The sequence below is a fragment of the Phyllostomus hastatus genome, unplaced genomic scaffold (genome assembly GCF_019186645.2).
Source record: "Phyllostomus hastatus isolate PE091 unplaced genomic scaffold, TTU_PhHast_1.1 phas_scaffold_501, whole genome shotgun sequence".
Lineage (NCBI taxonomy): Eukaryota > Metazoa > Chordata > Mammalia > Chiroptera > Phyllostomidae > Phyllostomus > Phyllostomus hastatus.
In genome coordinates, this window is record NW_025334033.1 from 50,681,007 (window position 1) to 50,701,212 (window position 20,206).

General features: G+C 54.0%; 1 protein-coding gene across 1 annotated transcript; it reads right to left on the bottom strand.

Annotated features, from left to right (window-relative positions):
- Nucleotides 1-506: 506 nt before the first annotated feature.
- On the bottom strand, nt 507-19,277 carry SYNDIG1L (synapse differentiation inducing 1 like). Its single transcript, XM_045823219.1, has 4 exons — nt 19,109-19,277; nt 3,308-3,777; nt 2,445-2,585; nt 507-2,286 (listed from the first exon to the last, which is right to left on the bottom strand). Exons 2-4 carry the CDS (start codon nt 3,713-3,715, stop codon nt 2,128-2,130), a joined length of 708 nt encoding a protein of 235 aa, XP_045679175.1. The 5' UTR covers nt 3,716-3,777; nt 19,109-19,277; the 3' UTR covers nt 507-2,127.
- Between the last annotated feature and the right edge of the window lie 929 nt (nt 19,278-20,206).

The window sequence follows — 20,206 nt, forward strand, 5'->3', positions numbered from 1 at the left end:
GCTGCCCCTGTGTGCACAGGTGCACACATACACAGGTGTGTGGCTGCATGCCTGTGCATATGCATGTGGGTGCAGCATACACACAGAGACACATATGTGCTAACATATGTGTGCACGTGTCTTGGTTTGGAGTCTCATAGAAGATGACCCAAGATTCAACTGCAGGTCCTTTACTGGGAGATGATCCCAGGATGGGAGTGAGGGGAAGAGAGGAGAGGAGGCAGCATCAATGCTCTCGAGCAAATGGCCGCTGTGAGCAACCAAAGCTCAATCCCAGGGGAGGGCCGCAGCCAGGGTAGTCCGTGACTTCTCCCTCCAGAGGGCAGGGAATCTGGGGCCCAGATGTGGGTCTGTCTTCTCAGGAAGGCCTCTGGGGGAGGAGCGGCAGAGAGGTGTGGGGACAGAGGGGACATGGGGAAAATGGAGGCAGGCAAGGACAGGGACAGGGCACCAGGTGTTAGAGAAATGTTTATTACAAGGATATATATACACACAATAATGGGACATTAAAACTGCCGATCCTGGGCCTGTGGGACTTGAAGGGATGCAGGGGATGGAGGGTTGGGTGACACTGGGGCTGAGGGAGGACGGTGGGACAAGGCGAGTCAGTGGTGGAGCCATAGCCCCAGGCTCTGGGTAGAGCCCTGGAATGACCAGGACCCTCAAATCATGCACAGTGAGGTCCTATAGCTTGAGCCCTGACTGCCTTGTCTTTCAATGTGCTGCTTTCCTGCCTGCCTGTGTGTCCCTGAAATTCTAGATGTTCCCTAGTGGTTGGGGTGTTTAGAGCATCTCTGAGTGAGGGCATCAGCAAAGAAGCCCCAAGGCCAACCAGGGGCCCACCACTGAGCCCCAGCATTCAGAGGTGGGAAAACATCATTGGTCTTTGAGAGACAGGCCCAACCTTCTTCTCTGAGTTGGTGGAGCCTGAGAAATGGCTGCAGTTTGGGTCCAGCCCACTTGCTCTAGACATAATTCAAACAGCCTGGAACCCGCCTCTGGAGGTTCCTGTCACACCTCTGTCCATGAATACTGACGGTTATAGGAAAACACATCCCTTAGATAAATCCTCATCTTTCTCCATCTTGCCAAAGGGACACCTCCTCCAGGAAGCCTTCCTGAGCCCTGCTGGCTGGTTGCTCAGCAGTCATGCCAGCCCTGTGTCCCTCCCCTCATTTACACTCACTATATCCAGTGAGGGTTTCTCATTACTAGTTTCCCATAAGACATAAGGCCCTGTGCTCAGTGGCTGGTGGGCAGCTGACAGTACTCTCTCTCCATTTATCTGGGAGAGGGCCCTCTCAGGGCCCCCCAGGAGGAGCCCAGCAAAGGGTGATGGCAGGAGCAGGGACCAGGGGCAGAGTGTGGAGCCCCATGTAGTCCGGTCATATTTCGGGACCTCTGTCATTGCATCTACCTTTTGTTCCTGCAGAGAAGCTCCAAGAACCTGGCCCTAGTGCAGCATTTACATGCCCAAGACGCCTCCGTCTAGAATCCATAGTATCTTACAAGCCCTCGGGAGAGATAAGCACCGCCCAGGGCTGGAGAGAACAAGGGGCCCCTGTGTCTCCATGTACTTCCCTTCTGACTGGCTGGGGTTTGGGCATCATGAGGCCAGAGAGTGGAAATGGGGAAGCTCAGGCTGTCCCCGGTGTGGAGACTCGTAAGAGCTGAAAGGACTGGGTCAGGTGTCCTGCCCCCGGTATCACTTTCCTTCCCTGTACCCTCTTGCTCTTTCTCCGTGGAGAGGTCAGCGGAGCTGGGTAGTGGGCTGCCTGAGGGTAGAGTCACTCTAGGGAGTGGGCAGAATGGGCTGGGCTCCATGCTGGCATGAAGCCAGACATGGGCCCTGCCTCTGTTGGTGTGAGTGGACAGCCTTGCCCTCTCCTGCTTCCCAACACAGCCCAGGCTGGAGAGGGGTGCCCTGGCCCTGCTCTGGGGCTTGGGGCGGTGGGCAAGAGGAAGGAAAGTTTGAGCCCTGCAGGCTGCACCCTGGGAGGTGTCCCCAAACAAGCCACCTTCACGGCTTGTCTTCGGGGGCCAGGCTTTCCAGACAGTCTGCAACCTCAAGCCCCGCTGCCCCCTCGGGCGGAGCAGGGGAGTCAGGACGCTAGACGTGACTGGCTGCTAGCCATGACCGCTGTGGGACATGTAAGCTGCCAGAGCCACCACCACAGCCACATAGAGACCGGCGCCCACGGCAATGGAGAGTGTGGCCAGGAAGAGGGCCTTGCGGGAGGTGGTGCTGGCCAGGCGGAAGTCCCCCTTGGAGATGGCCTTGCTGGTCTAGGGAGAGAGAGATGCTGGTGAAGGGGAGCATCCCCATGCCCAGCTAAACAGCCCAGCCCACCAGGCCCCTGACCCCCTCCCGCACATGCTTATGCCGAGCCCTCCAGTGGGGGAAGCCGGCCAGAGCGGAAGGCCTGGGCCCCACGTGCTCTTACCCCCTGGGAGAAGTAGAAGGCCGCAATGCCCAGTGGCCAGAAACAGCAGAGCATGGAGAAGATAGTAAGCCCCAGGTGGTCCCTGGGAGGCAGCGTGAGGAAGTTGTCTTCGCTCTCGCTCTCTGTGGAGGTTGCATCACTCTGCAAAACACGAGCTAGGTTTGTGACCGGGCCCAGGATTGCTCAGTGGCAACGATGTGGGGCCATGGGCAGTCTCTTCCGTTGCGGATGGGAGTGTGGGCGGGCTCGGCGCCCTCTGCCGAAAGCCTTAGCAGTGACCCAATGATTCCATCTTTAGGAATGTATCACGAGGAAAGAGTCTAAGTATATATGTACAGGCATGTTCGTCACCAGATAGTAATTATGAAAGGTTAGAAACAATCACAATCAAAACAAGCCCGACGAGCAGAAGGTTGAATTATCAAGTGATGCGACACCATGTAACCCTTTAAAATCACCTTGTAAGGAGATTAAATTGCGTGGAGCAATGCTGAAATATGTTGCTAAGGGAGAAAAATCAGGCTATAAAACTAGGTACAGCAAGAGCTCTCCTGGGGAGTAGGATGGGACAATAACATGAATATAAAAAGACTAGGAGATCATCCACTAAAAGGTAATGTTATCTTCTGGTGGTTTTCTGTATTAACTGTATATTACTTATGTAATTTAAAAAAACAGGAACAATAAATGCTGTTTAAAAATTAAATAGTCAACCCAAGCTACTGTCTCTCAAGGTGTGGACAGCACTTGTGTCAGAAGTGCCTTTCTCGGTGACACACCGATTTCTGGACCCCGAGCCAGGCCTAATGAATCTCAACACCTGGCGATGGGCCTGGGAATCTGTATTTTAAACACATACTCACCTCCTCCTCCTCCTCCTGGTCGTCCTCCTGTCCTTGCAGCTCCTCTTGAACCCCATAGGACACGGTCTGGATGGGGACATCTTCTTCTGCTTGGCCAAGTTCTGTGGGCCCCACCTGGGGCTCCCGGCTCTCTGTGAAGCTGGTCTCACAGCTGCCCGCCCTGGGCTCCTTGACCACGTCCCTCCCCAGGAGGCAGCTAGGCCTGTACCAGGCCTCCACGGCCAGCTGCAGGGACCCCGGGTCCAGGAACTGGTGGGGGTGAGCGGGGCCCGCACCTCCCAGGAGGAAGGAGTAGAGCTTCTCCTGGCAGGACCAGCCGGGCGAGGCCTCGGGGTAGGGGTAGGGGCCGCGGAGGTGGGCCGGGCTCCGAGGCAGCAGTGGGTTCTGCAGTTCACTCAGACTCTCCATGGTTCTGAGGGCAGCTCCGGGGAGGGGACGCTGGGCCGGCGGAGCGGTCCTCGGGGAGCCTGCTGGAGCGCAAGACAGACAGACAGACTCTGAGGCCGGGGGGCCGGACACAGGACTAGGAGTGGTTAAGAGCACCAGCTCTGCAGTCGAACTTGCCTCAGACCCCGCCTTTACCACTGGCCAGCTGCGGGACCTCCAGCCGGCTACTTAACTTTCCAGAAACTTCTCCATCTCCTTGCCTGGGAGTTGGGGATACCAGCCGTCCGTACCTACGTTATAGACTTGGTTCGTTCATTCATCTGGTCAACACGGATTTATTGGGCACCCCCAACTCCATGCCAAGCACTACACAGATGCTGGGGGGTGATGGCGAGGGAAGAGGGAAGGAGAGGAAGGGGGATGCCCGCTTTCTCTTCACCGGGCTTAGGCTGGTGGAGAAGGTGGCTGCCCCGAGGAAGTACAGCAGGGGGTGGGAGAACGTGCAATGGGCTCACACAGAGGCACAGGGAAGGCTCTGAGGCTGAAGGAAGAGAACAAGTTGACAAGGCGGGGGGAGGGAAGCTCATGTCCTGCAGAGGCCAGATAAAGCGGGGTGGGTCTGAGAGCCCGGGAGAGGGCTGGTGTGGCTCAGCGTACAGAGCGGGGTGTGAGACGGGGTGCAGGGCCAGACCATGCAGCCCTGCTGGGGTCTAAGGGGGTTTCACAGGTTTTGGCAGGTGCAATGGGATGGGATTTGGGTCCTGAAGCCTTTCCAAGTCTTCGTGTGGGGAGCGGCTTGGAGAGGGCTGGGCTGGCTGTGACACTGTTAAGAGGCTTTGTCATGGCTTCAGGTCAGCTGAGGACAGCTGAAACTCAATGGGGAGACAAGGAAAAGAGGATGAGCCTTGGGAGGTATTGACAGGACTTGGTGGCCGACGGGACACTGGGCTGAGTGAAGATTTGTTCTAGGGTTGCGTGGGACCGCGCTCTGCTCAGAGCTCAGCATGTGCCACATGCTCCCAGTTGTCAGTCTTCCTGGGGGAGGACGCTTCCCCCCAGGTGTGGTCTCAGGCAGATGGATGCACCTGTGGCTCATCTCCCCTCTAAGGCGAAGTCTGACTTTGGTAGCTCCTGTGGAATCTAAGGCAGGGCCTCCCATGTGCTGAGAGCTGGACTTGCATTCCTTCCTGCAAGTGTAGACACACTCAAAGGCTGGAGTGCAGACACCCTCGAGAGCTGCCTGTTCCTCCTTCAGCTGGCCCTGAGCACCTACTGTATACCTGGGAAGGGCACGCAGTAGGGGTTCCTGGCTGGCTGAAGGAGGGAAAGGCAGCCCTGGAGGGCATCTACACCAGCCCCACACAATGCTGGAGTGTGTCAGGGAGAAGCTGAGTGTGGAGAGAAAGGAGGGGCAGGCCAGGTGGCCCCAGGGACCGAGCTCTCTGCCCTGCGGTCACATCCTGAAGCTAGAGGGTGACAGGGTCCTTTGGCCATGTCTTGCCTTGGATTTATAATCCGAACCTCAGAGTCAGTCCTGCCCTGGATGCTTCGGTCAAATGTTTGGGCTCTTCTGGGTCTCCTGGTCGGCCAAGTTCAGATGATGATCCCTGCCCACCCCACAGGGCCGTTTTGGGGATCAAAAGGGATGGCAAGGTTTGGAAGCAGCCCAAGTGCCCATCAGTTGATGAGAGGGGAAAAGAGCTGTGGTACGTTCGCACAAAGGAACACTGCTGGGCCATAAGAAAGAAGGCAGCCCTTAGCCGTGGCAACAGAAATCACGGACCTGGAGAGTATTGTATTAAGTGAATAAGCCAGTCAGAGGAAGACAAATACCATATGATTATACTCATATGTGGAATCTAATTAACAAAATAAACTAACAAACAAAATAGAAGGAGATTCATAGGTACAGAGAACAGACTGACATCTGTCAGAGGGGAGGGGTCTGGAGGTGCTGGGTAAAAAAGGTGAAGGAATTCAGCAAAAAAAAACAAACCCCACAAACAAAAACACAACTCACAGACACAGATAACAGTGTGGTGACTACCAGAGGGAAAGGGGGGTGAGGGAGAGGCAGGGGAGGGTAAAGGGGAGATAAAGGGTGCCGGAAGGAGACTTGACTTGGGATGGTGAACACACAGTAATATACAGATGATGTATTATAGCATTGTACACTTGAGACCTATATGATTTTATTGACCAATGTCACTGCAATAAATTCAATGAAATAAAAAAAATAAAGAGATGGCAAGACACGGTGCATTGTGGATTATGAGAGGGAGGGGCCGCTGCCCTGGCTTCTGGCTCCAGTCTTCACCGCGTGGGCTGTTTCCGGCTTACTGGTGAAGGGAAAGTGGGAGAGACTTCTGCCCCCTGGGCTGGGTTTAGCCAGGGCCCCTGCCCAGTCTTAGTCCCCATCAAGAATTCGAAGCCTGGCAAAGGGTTCCTTCTACTTCCACCCCAAGAGAAATGACAAGACTCTAGAAAGCTGGTTCTTGGGAAACCTGAAGGCAGTATGGCCCAGGAATAGTACCCGGGGAGAGGGCCAGAACAAGGGCGGGGAAGGGCCGAGCAGTGAGAGTGTGTCCGAGGGGGACTGGGCTCCCTGGCTGTTGCCTGCTGGAGGCAAAGGAGCAGAAGGAGGCTGCTCGTGCCTCAGGCTCTGCGCCCCGGACCGGTGGGGCCTCTGGAGCTGGGGCTTCAAGAATGTCTGAGGGAGAGTCCTGCAGGGGCAAAAAGAAGACCGTGTGGCCCAAGTGTGCCCAACTCTTCATCCAGGAGGGGACAGACGGTGCTGGAGACGTTGGGCTGCCGTGCGCCTGGGGGCTGTGTTGGTGCATTGACCAGGTGCAAGTTCCGTGTGGGCTGTCACCAGTCATGGCAGGAGCTTCTTCAGGCGCAGAGATGGGCACACAGGCTTGGGAGGGGGTGGAGCTTAAGTCAGGGCTCTCCAGTGCTCACAAATGCAGGCGCCTCACTACCCCTCCCTTCCCCTTTCTCTCCAGAGATCAAAACTGCAGGGAGCCCCTCAGACTACGGTGATGTGGAGGGGCTCCTTGCTGCAGGCCAAGCGTATGTCTGGGCCCCTCTGGGTGGATCTCCAGCAGGACTGGTGTCTTTTGACCCCCAAAGCAGCTTCTGAGCCCCTGCCATAGTGTCCCCTACACGAGCAGGTGTAACCCACAGATGTGGAGTTGAAGGGCATGTGACCATAAGGCTCATGGGTTTGGTAGTTGGGTACCCGGGGCTTCCCTTCCCGACCCACCCCACAAGCTGTTTGAGCTGGTACCTTGGTCTTCCCACCTGTAATAAGAGGGGTTGAATTAGGCGGTCCCTGATGTCGATGGTGACACTAACATTCCATGATCCCATAGCCTCAAGGAGCTGCACAGTTGTGAGATCCCTCCACTCTTTGTTGCCTTTCAAGAGTCAGGGGCAGTTGCACAGGCTCAGAGCCCAGTGAGGTGCAGAGCCATCTCCTTCCCTATCGTGGCCCCTCAGAGCAGGTTGAGGGAGATAAAGGAAAAGCAAGGCATCTACCTGCCAGATGAACAGTGGAGCCATGGGGTCATCTCCTGGCTTCCCAACTCCCCCTGGGCTGCCCTGCTTCCAGCCCTGCCTGCTCCCACCTCACCCACATTCTGGGATTGTAGGACATGCTTCCCAACGTCCCTTAGCTTCTCCACCGGCTGGTCTTAATTTATCCTCCACTACTTACAGCCTTGGGCATCTTATTGCCAGCGGTATGCAGGGCCTTTTAGCAGGGGTGGGGTGGGAAGGACCAGTGCCAGGGTCCTTAAGGCAGATGAATGCATCCAACTCAGCCCTGCCTTCCGCCCTGCTTCACCAGGAGGCCTTGGCTACTCACTAGTCACCTGTCCAATGCCCTCGAAGGAAAAGAAGGAACCGGGTCCTGGGGCTCTGGCCACTGTGAGGGCATTTGCTGGGCACTTGTCCCAGCCAGGTGGGGGCAGCTGCATTCCAGCTCATCCTCCTGCTTTTGCCAACCACCCTCTTTGGGTCCCGGCTAAGCTCCTGGCACCCAAGTCCCACAGCCTGGATTGCCGTTAGGTGGGTCTTCTCAGCACTTCACTGCACAAAGATGCGTGACCCTGGGTTTTCCATGATGGGGAAGAACTGAAAGCCACCTGAATGCCCAACAATCAGGGGCAAGGTAAATAAGTTACAGTACAGCAAGGCAAGGCGGTACTCGGCCTTCGAACAGGCGTACAAAGAGGAGTGACAGGAGAAAGTGCTCGCTGCAGATCCTGTGAGAAGGCAGGAAAGAAAACGGTGTGCGCGTGTAATCTCGGCTCCAGCAAAATGTCAATAGCAGTTCTCTCCAGGGACGGGAGCACAGGTGTTTCTACCATTTTCTTTTTTACAGCATGCTTTTTCGGTTTTCCACACTTATTTCTTTTTACAATGAGCATGAACTGCTTTTAAACCAGAACAAATTCAGTGCATAGATTTCTTCTGAATCAAATGATCTAAAATTGGCTTAAGCCTTCCCCAGGCTGGAGGGTTCCTTCTGGGCCTAGAGACCGAGCACGGCCATGAAGCCCACCCCGGCCCACATGGACAGGCACACGTGAGTGCACGCACAACCTCCGCCTTCGTAGAGCGACCCAGCCAGGGGCTGCAGCCCCTGTTCCTGGCGGCAGCCAAGGGTCACAGTTCTAACAGGTTGTGTTCTCTTCGTAACCTGCTCGGGCCACCGAGAGGTCACTGAGTTGATCTCAGGGGCCTGGCACTGAACTCTGGCCAGAAGGAGGCAGCGGTAGGTCCCCAGGGGCAACCCTTTGGCCTGTTGCTTAGGGCCGCTGCTCCCTGTTCCCTGGAGTCACAGGTCAGTTTCTGCTGCCTGGTCTGCCCTGGACTGTGTGTGCCTACTCTGCGTGCAGCATTGTGCGCCTGCCTGCTTGCTGGTGAGCATGCCTGTGTGAGAGTGTGTGTGTGCGTGCACACGTGTGCACTCTGCTCCAGAGGACAGACGCGAGCTGTCTGGATTCTGAAGCTAAGAAAATTACTCTAAAGTGCGTACTTTGGGCTGCGTGTCTGGGCCCCACAAAAGGAGAGGGAGAGAAGATGAATCTGTGAGGTCACAGCCCCTGGCTTGTCGTCTTCACAGCTGAGAACTGGGCTGGGTGCTGAGGTTTCCAGTCCCTGATCTGGGGATGGAGAGCACACTGCGGCTTCTCAGACCAGGGACCGGAAGCCAGCGAGGACTCCTCTAGGGTCCAATCACAGCCTCCCAGTGGAGTCCGACTGCCCCGGAGTCCGATCACAATACAGTGTAACACCAGTTTACTTCTCTATAAAATGTATGAAAGGGGTGACGGCATTGATTTTTGACAGCTTGGCTCACTATGATCCTGGGATTCTATCGGGAGAAGAATAACTTAACACATTGAGATTTTTGCCACATGCCAGACACTGAACTGTTCTTAGTGCTCATTTCGACCTGTAATTCCAGTGGGAGAATAAAAATAGGATGGGAGCTTCCTCTTCTAGCTGTGGTAGACAAACTCATGTCACACTAAACCTACTCAAAATAGTGAGAAAAGCCGGGGGGAAACATGGGAGCATCGAAGAACCACCAAGGGAGCGAGAGCTCGAGGGGTCAAGGTGCCAGGATCCCAGAGGAAGGAGGAGCACCGAGGGGTGGGCCTGGCCCTGGGCGCTGCTCTCCCCTTCTTCCAGCAGTATCAGAGGCCGGGAGAGGAACTGGAGTTAGGGGCTTGTTAAGGAAGAGGGGACCCAGAAAACAGCCCTAGTTTTCAACCTCTTTAGGACTACCCCCAAAGGAGTAGGAGCCAACCAGAAGCCAGACAGAAAGCAGGCTTTGAATCAGCTCCGTCTCTAATTGGATTAAGGCGATCTGCACACAACCTGGCTGCCTGTGGGAAGCCAGAGGTGTCTCGGGGCCGTGGCTCTGAAACTGAGCGTGCGTTAACAACACCTGGAGGACTCGTTAAAGCCAGACTTCTGGCTTCCACCCTCACGCTTTACGATTCCGAGATAGACCTGGGCATGCACGTTTGTAACAAGTTCCTGGTGATGCTCATGCTGCGGGGCCAGGGACCATGCTTTAAAAACTAGTGCTCTTCCCCTGGCTGGGCACTGACTTATAAAACTGAAGTCGTGGGTTCGATTCCCGGTCAGGGTACATGCCTGGGTTGCTGGCTGGTCCCCAGTTGGGACGTGTGTGGGAGGCAACTGATAAATGTCTCTCACACATAGACGTTTCCCTCCCTCTCTTTCTTCCTCCCTTCCTCTCTTCCCCTCTCTCTAAAAAATAAATAAATAAAATCTTAAAAAAATTGCTCTGAGCCCTGGCCAGGTAGCTCAGTTGGTTAGAGCATCATCCCTATCTGTGCTATATGTCACACCCCTGTGACTATTTCAGAATTGGTGTTTTTTTTTTAAAGACAAAGACTGGCCCTGGTTGCTGTGGCTCAGTGGATTGAGTGCTGGCCTGAGAACCAAAGGGTTGCAGTTCGATTCCCAGTCAGGGCACATGCCTAGGTTGTGGGCCAGGTCGTTTGTTGGGGGCGTGTGAGAGACAACCACACACTGATATTTCTCTCCCTCTCTTCCCCTCTGTCTAAAAATAAATGAATAAAATCTTAAAAAAAAAAGACTGGATTTTTACAATAACAAAATTTAACTATATGCTGCTTATAATAATACACCTTGAATATAAAAATACAAAAAAGTTTGAAGGAAAAGAATGAAATAATAATAACAACACCTCACACTAAGTTTTTATTGTGTTCCAGGCACAGTTCTAAATGCTGTGTATCATCTTATTTCATTCTTACTGTAGCCCTGTGAAGTCTGTGCCATCATTACCTCCATTCTACAGGTTAAGACGTGGGGGCATAAGGAAGTTTAATGCGCCCACAGCTGGTGAGTGGTGAGCTGGACGTGACCCCTGGAGACAGGGCTGCAGAGTCACTGTGCTCTGGTGCCCCTTTGTGGCAGCTACCATTTACTGCTTCTTCGTTCTGAACACCAGGCCAAGTGCTTCAAATGCAATATCTTGTTTAACCCATTCTCCTTCACATGTGGGGAACTGCAGTGTGGAGAGGTTAAACAGGTGTGTTCTGAGACCACTCAGCTGGAGCGTGGCAGAGCCCCATTTGGGCCGGGTCTGTCTGCCCCAAGCCCCCGCTGGCCTGAACAGCCTGGAGTTCTCCGGGCGAGCTGCAAGGTGGGGCCTGGAGCTGGCCTGTAGCACACAATACCTGGCGGGCTCTCAGGCAGCTGGTGGGAAGAGGCATCATGACCACTGCTTAAAAACATGCCAAAGGGACAGTGTGATGTGTGACTAGGAGCTGGGTCGTATCCTTGGGATGGGGTCAGCCTCGATCAAAACCCTGTAAAATTATAATTAGCTACTATGTACTGCACGAAGCTGACCATTATTGTTTCCCACTTTTCAGATGAAAAAACTCACACTCAGAAAAGTTAAGGTAACTTGCCCAGGATTCGGCAGTGACAGAGACTGGATTTGAACTCAGCTGTAACAGAGTCCAGAGCTTGGGCTTCCATTACTGTGCCTTTCAGAGCCCACCTGTGTGTAGAGGGTCATGAGAAATGGTGCGGGTGGGAGGAGGTGAGGATTTGGTCTTGAGTGGGTTAAAACCAGAGACCACAATGAAGGGAATGGGGAAAAGGAGCCTTAAGAAGAGATGAAGAGATTTGGGGTGATTTAGCAGCCCAGGGGTGGCTGCCTAGATAAACTTAAGGTCTGGATTCCCATAAACACAGAGCCATTGTGAAAAGCTGAACTACTCACCATTATCTCTCAGTGCAACAAGAGAAACTGCCTTTCAACTGAAAGATAAAAGCCAGGACTACCTAGTAAGGCAGAAGATTAAATATAAATGATTAAATCCAGGGAGAAGGTGAGACCTTTAACAATAGGCGCCAGACTACCCTCTAGTCACATGATATGTAAGCTGTTGCACAGACGGCGAAGTGTGGCGACGGTGGCTGTTTGTGGGTGGCTTGGGGCTGGATCTGATGGTTTCTGGCCTGTCGGCAAGGGAGCCGCCAAGTCAGCGTGGGGTCCTGGCGGCATCTGTCAGTAAAGACAGGAAGTCAGGGGCAAAGATGGGGGGACTGGGGAAGCCGGCAGGGTCCGACTGGAGGGGAAATGGGGGGACTGAGCTTTCCTTGCTTCTGTTTGTCTCAGGAAGCTAACACAATTAACTATCCTTTCTTTCTCCTCTGTCTTTAACCGCTCCTAATTCCCGATGCTTCCTGACAAGCATTTAAACATACTGCTTTTCTTCCTTGCTTAGAAAGTAAATCAACTGTGGCGATTGTAAAACCTGGCTGAAAATGCTTCGACATCTCTCCGTTGAGAAGAGGGGGTCCATGTCCCTCCTCTCACATCGGAATGGGCTTGTGACCACTTCAGGCCCAGAGCACAGCCAGGGCGATGCCGTGTGACTTCACAGGCCAGGTGACACAAGGTCACACCTCTCTCACCTTGCTTGCCGGAACACTCGCCCTTGGAGCCCTGAGCTGCTGTGTGCAGTCGGGCGACTCGGGGGCCGCCATGCTGGCAGGGCCACGTGTGTTGATCCTCCTGTAGACGGAGCCTGCTGAGCCCAGTGTCCCGGGCATCCTCCAGATGGCAGGCATGGGAGTGACGCCATCCTGGACTCCCCAAACCAGCCCCTCTGTCACCTGAATACCACCGGGGGACCTCTGTGTGTGCAGGGATCTCTGACCCCCGAAGTCCTGAGTGTAATGGAACGTCTTTTGTTTCAGCCACTGAGTCCTGGAGCAGCAACAGAGAGCTCAGTGTCATTTCCCCTTTCCAGCTCCCGTCCCCTCTCTCTCCTTCACTTCACAGCTGCACTGCTCACAAGTATCGTCTCTACTCACATCAGATTCCTCCAGCTCCGGGCTCCAAAGCCACTTCCTCAGGGAGGGCATCCCTATCTCCCAGGCCTGGATGGAGGCTCGCAGGTTATCTGCTCTCCAGGCTCCAGCTCTTCTTCTCAAAGGGCTTATCACAGTGTCTCCTTACACACGCATGATTCATTGATTACTGTCTTTCTCCCTCGCCAGACTGCGAGCTTCAGGGGGGTGGCAACTGCATCTGTCTCCCTCCTCCCCGCAGCCCCCCACCTGGCATACAGTAGGCAATCATTCAACAGTTGATCTCACGAGGGGAGGAGGGAGCTGAGGCTCCCTCCCAGGAAAGCACTTTCCCGGATCTGGGACGGGCAGAGCCCATCTGGCCAGGGCACATTTAGTTCTACACCACAGACATTTCTTCAGCAGTTACTTGGAATGCAAAAAAATACACAAGAGGCAGTACCTGATTTGAGGAGCACTGGGGAACACAGACTAGCAGATTCAGGCTTCAGTGCAGTGGCCTCAGTGGGGTTAGCAGCAGGTGCGCAGAGCGCCAGGGTACCCTGATGGGGGAGCCCTATCTAGGGAGGGAGCCGAAGCAGTGGTGGGAACTACGAGGAGACTTGCAGAGCAGGTGACATCCGAACTGAGTCTTGAAGAAAGAAGATGAGTCGTCCAGGTGGGACAATGAGGGGAGGGCATTTCTAGCAGGGCTAACAGCACAGAAGCATGGGGTAGGGGTAGGGAGGAGAGGCCAGGGTGCTTTGGTGTGACAGCATGAGGCAGGAGAGTGGGGGAAGGTCCTCTACTCTATATAGAGAAGTGTCTTCCTGTGGGCAGTGGGGAGCCAATATAGTTGTAGCACGGAAGCGATGTGGTCATAACTGCGTTTTGGAGCACTGGGGTTGGCAGCAGTGGACAGGAAGGACCTGAGGTGAATGAGAAGGGAGGCTAGGAGCCCTGTAAAGGGACCACTGTAAAAACCGAGGTGGGAGAGGATGAAGACCTGAACCTGACCTACAGCCAAATGGATGAAGACGAAGAGTCATACCTGAGCAAGAGCTTTAAGGCCAAATAAATGGGACTTTGTGGTTAACTAGAAGTGAGGGAGGGAAGGAGCCAGGAATGACTCCTAGTTTTCTGGCTTGGTCAGCTAAGCAGAAAGCGATTCCACCAGCTGAGACAGAACATCCAAGGGGAGGCTGCTGGTTCAAGAAGGCAGTCTGAACACAAATGACCCCTCTTCTTCTGCAAGTTCCATTAAAACGGAAGTGCCTACCTGGCTGGTGTGGCTCAATGGGTTGAGAGTCAGCCTGTGAACCAAGGGGTTCCAGTTCAGCTCCCAGTCAGGGCACATGTCTGGGTTTCGGGCCAGGTCCCCAGTGGGGGACACACGAGAGGCACCCACACATTGATGTTTCTCTCCCTCTCTTTCTCCCTCCCTTCTCCTCTGTCCCAAAATAAAGACATAGCCCTGGCTGGTGTGGCTCAGTGGATTGAGCACCAGACTGTGAAGCAAAGGGTCGCTAGTTCGATTCCCAGTTAGGGCACATGCCTCGGTTGCAGGCCAGGTCCCTGGTGGGAGGCACGCAAGAGGCAACCACACACTGATGTTTCTCTCCCTCTCTTTCTCCTTCCCTTCTCCTTTCTCTAAAAATAAATAAATAAATAAAATCTTTTAAAAATAAAAATAAAAAATAAAAATAAATACATACATAAATAAAATCATTAAAAAGACAAAACTGACAAGGGCATACATATATTCTTAAAGAGTACAATCATAAATTTGGAAAAAAGAAAAGAAAAATATCAGTGGGCCAAAAATGTTGAGGAACCTCTGGGACACAAAGAGCAGATGCAGTTCCGGGGTGAAGAAGTCTGCAGCCCCCAACCTCAGAGGCAAGAACAATCCCCACTCAAAGGGGAGGCCTGTTCGGGAAACAAACTACCAGCTTCCAAGGAAATCCACACCAGCTGCCTATGCTAGTCAGCGCCTTCTTTTATTCATAAGTCTGAATGGACACAAAGGAATAATGAATACGAGGAAAAAAAAGAAAAAGTATAAACAAATAGAACAATTGACCTAATAAGATCAGAAGCATCTGAGTTGTAGAAAATATCTTTCAATTTTTTAAACTATAGTTTGTAATTTTTTAATTAATTTATTTTTTAGAGAGAGGGAAAAGGAGAGAGAAGAACATCAACTCTCCTATGTGCCCTGACCAGGGGCCAAACCTACAACCTAGGCATATGCCCTGATTGGGAATTGAACCAGCAAACTTTCACTTTGTGGGATGATGCTCCAACCAACTGAGCCACACTGTTCAGAGCAAGATCTTTAAATTTTTTTTGAATTCATAGTCTCACAGAGATATGAGGATGTTTCATTTATAAGACAAGAGCAAGTTGCAATATAAAAGGAGCTATCAAAGAACATAAAAGTACTTGGGAAACTGAAAATAACTGTCTAAATTTTCAAAAGCTTAATGCAGAAACTTGGTAATAGAATGGACACAGTTAAAAACTAACTTTTTTAACATAAGAGAAAAAGTTAATAAACTTCCCCAAAATATAGAGCAAAAAAGACAGAAAGATGGAGCCTATGAAGTAAAATTGAGAGATCTGGAGGAGAGTCCCAGAGGCCCAACACCCACCCAGCGGGAGGTTCAGAAGGACAGGACAGAAGGACTGGAGGAAAATCACAACGAAAGGAACGGAAGCGGAAAGTGTCTCCTGACTTGAAAGGCAACAGAACATTTCGATCGAAAAGGCCCACTGAGTTTCGAGCTGGAAAAGTGAAACGCACACATACGCACAGGAGCGGGATGGGGAGGAGCAGTGGGTGAGTTTGGTCTTGGAGTGCCTTTGGGATACCGGGGTAGAACTTCCACGGGGCGACTGAATGGGTGGAGCTGAAGCCCCGGGGAGGGGCTGGAGGGAGACTTGAGAATTCCTGAAGGACCCAGGACCCATGGCGAGGGAGGAGAAGAGACGAGAAGAGGGCTGAGGAAGGGAACCCAGGAAAGAGAAGAAACCACCGGAACGCTTCTCAGCTTCCACGGAGATGGTGTCTTCCAGGGAAAAAAAGTCGACTGTGTTTTCTATCCACTGCCGCACCGGGCTTCCGTGGGCTGGGCTGGCACAGTTCACCTGCCTGGGCCGTGGGGTTGTGGCTGGCAAGGCTGAAAATCGCTGGGAGGATCGAGGCGGTGGCACTTCTACTCAAAGTAGTTCATTTTGAGGCAGAGATCAGATTTTCATTCTCACTGAAACAACCTGTCTCTCCCCTGAAGCAGCTCATTCCCAACCACTTACAAGCAAACAGTGCATCCGATGGCAGCAGATAGCACACGTAATGAGGAGTTAGCGCATCGGGCCCTCACTCCCTGCTTGGTTTGCTTGGGGTGAGGGGAGGGGGTGGTGGCAGCTGCAGGGAGGAGGAAGAAGAGAGAATTAGGGAGGAGGCAGAAGAAGAGAGAACGTGGATAAAGGCAAGCAGGAGGGATGAGATCAGTCTTTATTGTCTCTTGGCTTGTATCAGAAGAGACCCTGCTCTAGGGAAAAGAAGGGGGCTGGAAGATGCCAAAGGTGTAAGGAACGGAAATGATTCTTCTTGACAAAGTGAAGCCTGTTTCTTCTGCTTTTTCCTCCCTGGAGTGGTGTACTTTGGGGCTGGAAGTACGCCTGGGATGCACAGATGAACTGGCCTTTGAACCTGAAGGTAATTAATAATGTGCTGATTTCTCTGTTCTCTTCCTGTCATTTTGTGTGTGCCACCCAGGGGAAGGGACCTGCATATGTGTATTTCGATGATTCAATCTCTTTCTTACATACACGCACACATGAATGTCATTCCTAATGATATTCATGTCTTCCTCTTCCTCAGACCTCCCTCGCCCCCAGCCCTCAGATAACCAAAATCACCCAACCATGTGCCCGCGCTGACTCCCTTCTTCCCTTCGAAGCCATGTGGAGGGGTCCAGAGTGGCAGCCTCAGCAGGGAGGGGCAGGAGGGGAACCCAAGCAGGAGCCAGTGGGTAGTTTTCCCTGCTGGGAGAGAAGCCAGATGTGTCTGTCTGGTGACCAGAGATGCCCTGAACCCTGACAGATCTGAGGGTGGGGTGTCCAGCACGCAGCCATAAAAGGAAGGGTGGTCCTAGCCCCAGCAGCAGGCCTGCACCCCCACAGACCTGTCCTGCAGAAAATAAAGCCCCTCTCCATGGCTGCTGCTGCTACTGCCGCTGTCACCTTGTTGTGAGGGTTAGTGACTGTCCATTAACTCCGAGGAGCTGATTCTTGCCAGTGCTGCACCAACAGCTGGGAGCCAGAAAGCGCTGACACGGGGGGAGGGGCAGGGATGGGAAAGTAGGGGGGTCACTGCCATGGCTTAGTCAGCTCTGCCCAACACCAATTAGCTAAGGTTTTTCTGCACATCAGCCAGGCCTGCCACAGTTGAGGAAAATTATTCTCACAGAAGCTCATCTTGTTTTTACATTAAAAAAAACTCCCCAGAGATGGATCTTTCCTGACTGCCCCCTCCTTCTGTCATGTTAGGAGGGGTGCCCCAGTCAAGCAGGGCTCCTGGGAGGAGATGGCCAAGGACTGGGTCCCTAGCCTTTGGCTAGTCACAGGGGATGTTATGGGGGGAGAGCTCTCCTGGCCTCTGGGCTTGGAGGCAGGAGCCCTTCCAGCGCAGTAACTCTGTACACACTCCTGGGCTTTCCCAGGAAAATAAGGAAGAGTAAGGGAGCTTAAGAAAGTGCTAAAACTATAAATGTCTTTTCCTAGTCCTTATGTCTCCATTCCACGGCATTCATCAAATCCAGTTCTCCAGCGAAAGGACATGGACTCACTCTTCAATCAGGTTCACAAAGCTGGTATCCTGTATCCGAGGAAAACTTAGGGATTTGCAGGCTCGGAACAGCCCTCAGGTTGCCCCACAGAACTTCGGAATAAAACCCTTCTAGTGCAACCCTCTTTTACAGATGAGAAAACAAAAGCATACAGAGGGAAAGACTGCCTGAGACGGTCATTGAAGTTCTGGGACCAGAACACAAGGCTCTTGAGTTCCAGTCAAACGTTTTTATTCTGCGACATTTTAACACTTCATTCTCTTATTTTACACCCAATTACTGAGTCCTTACTACTCCAGGTGCTATGGAGGAGAGGAGGTGTGGGGGGAGGCAAAGAGATAAAAACAACACAATCTTTGACTTCAAGGAGCTGTTTCCCTAGATCTGTGATTCTTGGGGGAAAATAAAACTGTGAGTCAGACTCTCACCCTATATTGTCTTCCGTAGGTGAGAATGGAAGGGGAAAAAACCCTTTTAGCGTCTCAAGATTTATAGGTTGGATTTTACTGACTCTGGGACCCCAGGGAGGCCAAGGGCAAAGGGAGCCGTAGCCAGGCTGGGAGAGAAGGGGGTGAGGGTGACAGCGACAGGTCACTGTCCGCAGGGCTGGCTGGTGGATAGAAACAGCCACAACAGCTCACACGAGACTTCCATCAGGTACATTGTTTCACTGAGTCCCAGGGCAGTTCTCTGAGGCGGACAGAGCGCAGCTGCCTTACCCTCACATTGGGGATGCGGAAACTGAGGCTCAGAGAGCTCTGGTAATTGGCCTAAAGCCCATAAGTGCCAGTGCCCAGCCGGGAACTCCTAGTCTGGTTGGTGCTCTGGCTACCACTGGGGGGGGGGAGTTGTGCAGGGAGGGGAGGATGGGGATAGGGCAGGGGTCAGCCACAGCCATAGGCCAGCCTTCTCTACGCAGTTTTATTTTGATGGCTACCTTGTGGCGCCCAGAGAACTCCGCTCTGAAGAACTGGAAGCACTTTGCAGGCCTGAATGAGCTCATTTAGCTCACTCTTGCCAAAAGAAGAAGGACTCCAAACAGAGGTTCTGTCTGGGGTGCTCAGCCTTCGGGCGCATGCCCGAAAACGGGTGCAGGTCTTCCCGCTCTCTGTCCTTACGCACCGCGCCCTGTGATGGGAAACCAGCCTCCTTCCATGGGAGTCAAGGAGGCCATGGGGGAAAAATTAAGGTATTTTCTGGCAGCTCCTTCCTTCCTTGGAGAAATGGGTTCATAGGTCCAGAGGGGCCGGGGGCATCCCGTGGCCCGAGGGTCTTTTCCAGGGCAAAGAAATCTTGAGGCAGTCACCCTGACGAGCAGGCTTGGGGAAGGAGAGGGAAGCTGTGAAGCTGGTTCAAATGTGCCTAGTGTCACACAGCCCTGGTGGGGACGGCGGTGCCAGGGATCCGGTGGACTCTCACAAGCGTTCCTTGTGGGCAGGGTGTTTCAGAGCTGCCTGAGGTTGGGGTCAAGGCCTGGTGGTTGGGGTCAGAGTGCCCAGGTGCCTGTCTGGGCCCCAGTCCCTCGGGTCCCTGTCGCCCTGTAGGGTGAGGGGTAGGGATGGACTTGGCGCGTTCTCTGGCGGAGTGCGCATCCCTGAGAAGGGCCCCACTGTCCCCCCCAGCTCAGTCCCGGCTCCGCGCCCAGCTCTGCGCTCCCCATGCGCCCCAGACGTCCCCTTACCTGTCCTGTCGAGGACGGTCCCGCCTCCTTCGCGGGGCTCGGGGGCTCGGCATGGGCTGGTGAGCGGCGGCGCCCCGCCTCGTGGCCGCGGCGGAACTCCCAGGAGGGCACCTCCGCGCCCGGCCCCGGGTCGCCGCCGCCGCTGCCACCGCCTCGGCCGCTTCAGCACAGCGGACAGCTCCCGCCCGCCCGCCGCGGCCGCCCGCTCCGCCCGGCGTGGTCCCGGGAGCCCCGCATCCCGGCGCGGCCCCGCCGCCGCCGCCGCGCAGCCCACAGCCTGGCCCGAGGCGGCTCCGCGCCGACTTGGGAGAGCGGCCAGGAGGGTCTCCCTCTTCCCCGCCTCCCGCCGCCGCCGCCTCCCTCTCGCCTCCGTGCTTCGTGCTCCCTTCCACGCTCCGGAATCAGCCCACCGGGAGCTCCGGACCCAGCGCCGGGGCGGGGCGGGGCGGGGCGCGAAGCCGGGGAGCCCGGCGGAGGCGGCGGAGCGAGGGGCGCGAGGCTGCAACCGGCTTCTCCGGCTGCTGGAGCCGCGTCCCTCCTCCCAGCCCTGCTCCCCACCTTGCTCCCGGGCTCCCGCCGAAGCGATGCGAGGTCCTCCGGCTTCTGGAAGCATTTTTGGAGCTCCTCGGCGCCCAAGCCCTGAGTTTTAATACTGAAATGCCCTGAACAGAAAGACAAGCAAACAAAAAACGTTTATTGAGGGCCTGCTATTTATCAAACACAATCAAGCAGGTTTTTACGTTTTTAACCCATATAATCTCATTTAATTTTTAAACAAATCTATGAGGCAATACAAGCCCCTCCCGCCGCCCCCCGCCGCCCCCCCCCCCCCCATTTTACTCACGAAGACCCTGGGGTCACAGAGATTAAATCTCTTCGGGTGGCGGCAGCAGTGCTGTGCTGGGAAACGCATGGGCATTGCAGACCAGGGACCTAAGTTCTGGTCCTGGTTTCCCGCTTATTAACTGTATAATCCCGAGCAAATTACTTAACCTCTCGGAGCCTCAGGTTTCTCATTAGCAAAATGGGAGAGCTGTATCCACCTCATGAGGGGTCACATGAGGACAAAGCGAGATGATATATGTGACACATTGGCTC